This window comes from Colobus angolensis, unplaced genomic scaffold (genome assembly GCF_000951035.1).
Source record: "Colobus angolensis palliatus isolate OR3802 unplaced genomic scaffold, Cang.pa_1.0 Scaffold136, whole genome shotgun sequence".
Classification (NCBI taxonomy): Eukaryota; Metazoa; Chordata; class Mammalia; order Primates; family Cercopithecidae; genus Colobus; species Colobus angolensis.
In genome coordinates this window covers 463,962-467,718 of record NW_012114444.1, presented here as the reverse complement: position 1 = coordinate 467,718, position 3,757 = coordinate 463,962, and the positions used below count along the sequence as shown (strand labels likewise).

The window sequence follows — 3,757 nt, the reverse complement described above, 5'->3', positions numbered from 1 at the left end:
GCACCACCATGCCCAGCTAATTTTTGTATTTTTAGTAGAGACAGGGTTTCACCATGTTGGTCAGGCTGGTCCTGAACTCCTGACCTTGTGATCTGTCTGCCTCAGCCTCCCAAAGTGCTGGGATTATATGTGTGAGCCATCATGCCCGGCCTATTATTATTACTTTTTTGAGACAGAGTCTCGCTCTGTCACCCATGCAGGAGTGCAGTGGCGTGATCTCGGCGCACTGCAACCTCCGCCTCCCAGGTTCATGCCACTCTCCTGCCTCAGCCTCCTGAGTAGCTGGGACTACAGGCGCCTGCCGCCATGCTTGGCTAATTTTTTGTATTTTTAGTAGAGACGGGGTTTCACTGTGTTAGCCAGGATGGTCTCGATCTCCTGACCGCGTGATCTGGGCTCACTGCAAGCTCCGCCTCCCGGGTTCACGCCATTCTCCTGCCTCAGCCTCCTGAGTAGCTGGGACTACAGGCGCCTGCCGCCATGCTTGGCTAGTTTTTCGTATTTTTAGTAGAGATGGGATTTCACCCTGTTAGCCAGGATGGTCTGTATCTCCCTACCTCGTGATCCGCTTGCCTTGGCCTCCCCAAAGTGCCGGGATTACAGGCGTGAGCCACTGTACCTGGCCAGCCCTACATTTTAAAGATTGATTGGAACCTCCAGGGTTAATGCATTTTAAAAAACATCAGGCTGGGTGCAGTGGCTTACATGTGTAATCCTAGTACCTTGGGAGGTCAAGGCGGGAGGATCACTTGAGTCTAGCAGTTTGAGACCAGCCTGGGCAACATAGTGAAACCCTGTCTCTACAAAAAGAAAATAAAAATTAGTCAGTGGCACATGTCTGTAGTTCCAGCTGCATTCCCAAGGCTGAGGCAGGAGGATCGCTTGAGCCTAGGAGTTTGAGGCTACAGTGAGCTGTGATTATACCACTGCACTCTAGCCGGGGCAAGAGCAAGACCCTGTCTCTAAAACAAAAACAAAACAAAAAATAGCAGGTGACATGGACCCATGTAGAAAGTCATTAAATTAAATGTTTTTATTTATGTATTTATTTATTATTTTTTGAGACAAGAGTCTTGCACTCTCGCCCAGGCTGGAGTACGGTGGCATGATCTCAGCTTACTGCAAGCTCCGTCTCCTGGCTTCACGCCATTCTCCTGCCTCAGCCTCCCGAGGAGCTGGGATTACAGGCGCCCGCAACCACGCCTGGCTAATTTTTTTGTATTTTTAGTACAGACGGGGTTTCACCGTGTTGGCCAGGATGATCTCGATCTCCTGACCTCGTGATCCACCTGCCTCGGCCTCCCAAAGTGCTGGGATTACAGGTGTGAGCCACTGAGCCCGGCCATGTATTTTTAAAAAGTAGTGTACTTCGCTGGGCACGGTGGCTCACACCTGTAATCCCAGCACTTTGGGAGGCTGAGGTGAGCAGATCATGATGAGGTCAGGAGATTGAGACCATCCTGGCCAACACGGTGAAACCCCATCTTTACTAACAATACAAAAATTAGCCGGGTGTGGTGGTGCGCGCCTGTAGTCCCAGCTACTCCGGAGTCTGAGGCACGAGAATCACTTGAACCTGGGAGGCGGAGGTTGCAATGAGCCGAGATCGTGCCATTACACTCCAGCCTGGTGACAGAGGGAGACTCCGTCTCAAAGAAAAAGTAGTGTACTTATTAAAGCTTTTTATTCTGAAAACTGTCGTAATACAAACAGGAAGAACAGTAGTGTGAATACCATCTCCTCACACGTCATCTCAATGCTGAAGTACAGTTACGTGGGTGATGCAAACTGTGCTAGCACACAGAGCTGGAGAGCTGAGCTGAGTTGGTTGTTAGAGGTGAACTATTTACTTGCAAGAGAAGGAAGCAAGGAGGGAAAGGAGAGATGAGTTCAGTAGAGTGTTTGGTAGTAACTAGGATAGTTATTGTTTTTCCTTTAGGTGGTTTTTTTTTTTTTTTTTTTTGTGCGACAGGGTCTCACTCTGTTGCCCAGGCTAGATCGGCTCACTGCAACCTCCACCTCCTGGATTCAAATGATTCTCTTGCCTCAACCTCCCAGATAGCTGGGGATTACAGGTGCCCGCCACCATGCCCAGCTAATTTTTATTTTTATTTTTTTGAGATGAAGTTTCACTCTTGTCACCCAGGCTGGAGTGCAGTGGCATGATCTTGGCTCACTGCAACTTCCACCTTCTAGGTTCAAGCAGTTCTCCTACCTCAGCCTCCTGAGTAGCTGGGATTACAGGCATGTGCCACCACACCTCCTAATTTTCATGTTTTTAGTATAGACTAGGTTTTACCACTTTGGCCAGGCTTGAACTCCTGACCTCAGGTGATCTGCCCGCCTCAGCCTCCCAAAGCGTTGGGATTACACGCGTGGGCCACTGCACCTGGATTTCTTAGGTGTTTAAAATCCTTTGGGATTTTGTGAATTTTCAAGCAGTAAATATACTCATGTTCAAATGGAGTTATTTAGATCAAAGTAAGATATTTTTTGTTTTAATGAATTTCTGCATGCTTTTACTTGGTGGATAATTGAATTATTAGACTTGTGAATGTATTTATATTTATTTATTTAGAGACAGAGTCTCTCTGTCACCCAGGCTGGAGTGCAGTGGTGTGATCTCGGCTCACTGCACCCTCTGCCTCCTGGGTTCAAATGGTTCTTGTGCCTCGGTCTCCTGAGTAGCTGTGATTACAGGTGTGTGTTACCATGCCCAGCTAAGAATGTATTCATAATTACCTTAAAATATATTTGATTTGGGCTGGGCACGGTGGCTCACATCTGTAATCCCAGCACTTTGGGAGGCCGAGGCGAGTGTATCACAAGGTCAGGAGTTCGAGACCAGCCTGGCCAGGATGGTGAAACCCCATCTCTACTAAAAATACAAAGATTAGTCAGGAGCACTGGCGGGTGCCTGTAATCCCAGCTACTTGGGAGGCTGAGGCAGGAGAATCGCTTAAACCCAGGAGGCGGAGGTTGCAACGAGCCATGATTACTCCACTGCACTCTAGCCTGGGCGACAGAGCAAGACTCCATCTCAAAAAAAATATATATATATATGTTTATATATATATATGTATATGTGCACGTATGTATTTGATTTAACTGCTAAGAGTATGGAGTTCTTTTTGGTGGTTTAATTGAGATGTGTAATAAAGCGGCTTTGCTTCAGAACAGGCATGCAGTGTTTCTGATGTGTGCATGTTTCCTTTCCTAGGGAGCAAAGGGAGAAAGAAGAAATAGAGAAATATCGTATGGAGCGCCCCAAAATCCAGCAGCAGTTTTCAGATCTCAAAGTAAGCCAATGAAATGGTGTGCAGTTTCTAATGCACTTAACCCACAGAGACTCAGACTACTCTTACGTGGAATTGATGAGACTTTACTACCTTGTTCTTTTTTAATTTAGAGGGTCATTGCTTAGAAGAAAGTCCTTGCTTCAGTGTGTTTAATTATATGTGTGTAAAAAAAACCTTCCCTACCATAAAAGGTAGGACAAATGAACTTATTTTCTTTGTAATTTTAACCCCATTTATACCTAAGATTTTCTTTCTTTTCTTTTTTTTTTTCTTGTTGAGGTAGTCTGGCTCTGTTGCCCTGGCTGGAGTGCAGTGGCGTGGTCTCGGCTCACTGCAATATTCACCTCCCAGGTTCAAGCGATTCTCGTGCCTCAACTTCCCAAGTAGCTGGGATTACAGGCTCCTGCCACCCTACCCAGCTAATTTTTGTATTTTTAGTAGAGATAGGGTTTTTTTTT

General features: G+C 46.4%; 1 protein-coding gene across 2 annotated transcripts in view; it reads left to right on the top strand.

Annotated features, from left to right (window-relative positions):
- The window catches only part of PRPF6 (pre-mRNA processing factor 6), a 74,178-nt gene that overhangs the window by 18,174 nt on the left and 52,247 nt on the right, over positions 1-3,757 (top strand). For both annotated transcript variants that reach the window (XM_011934430.1, XM_011934429.1), the window contains exon 4: positions 3,221-3,299. In XM_011934430.1, coding sequence (XP_011789820.1) covers positions 3,221-3,299 — 79 coding nt within the window. The remainder of the gene's footprint in view (positions 1-3,220; positions 3,300-3,757) is intronic.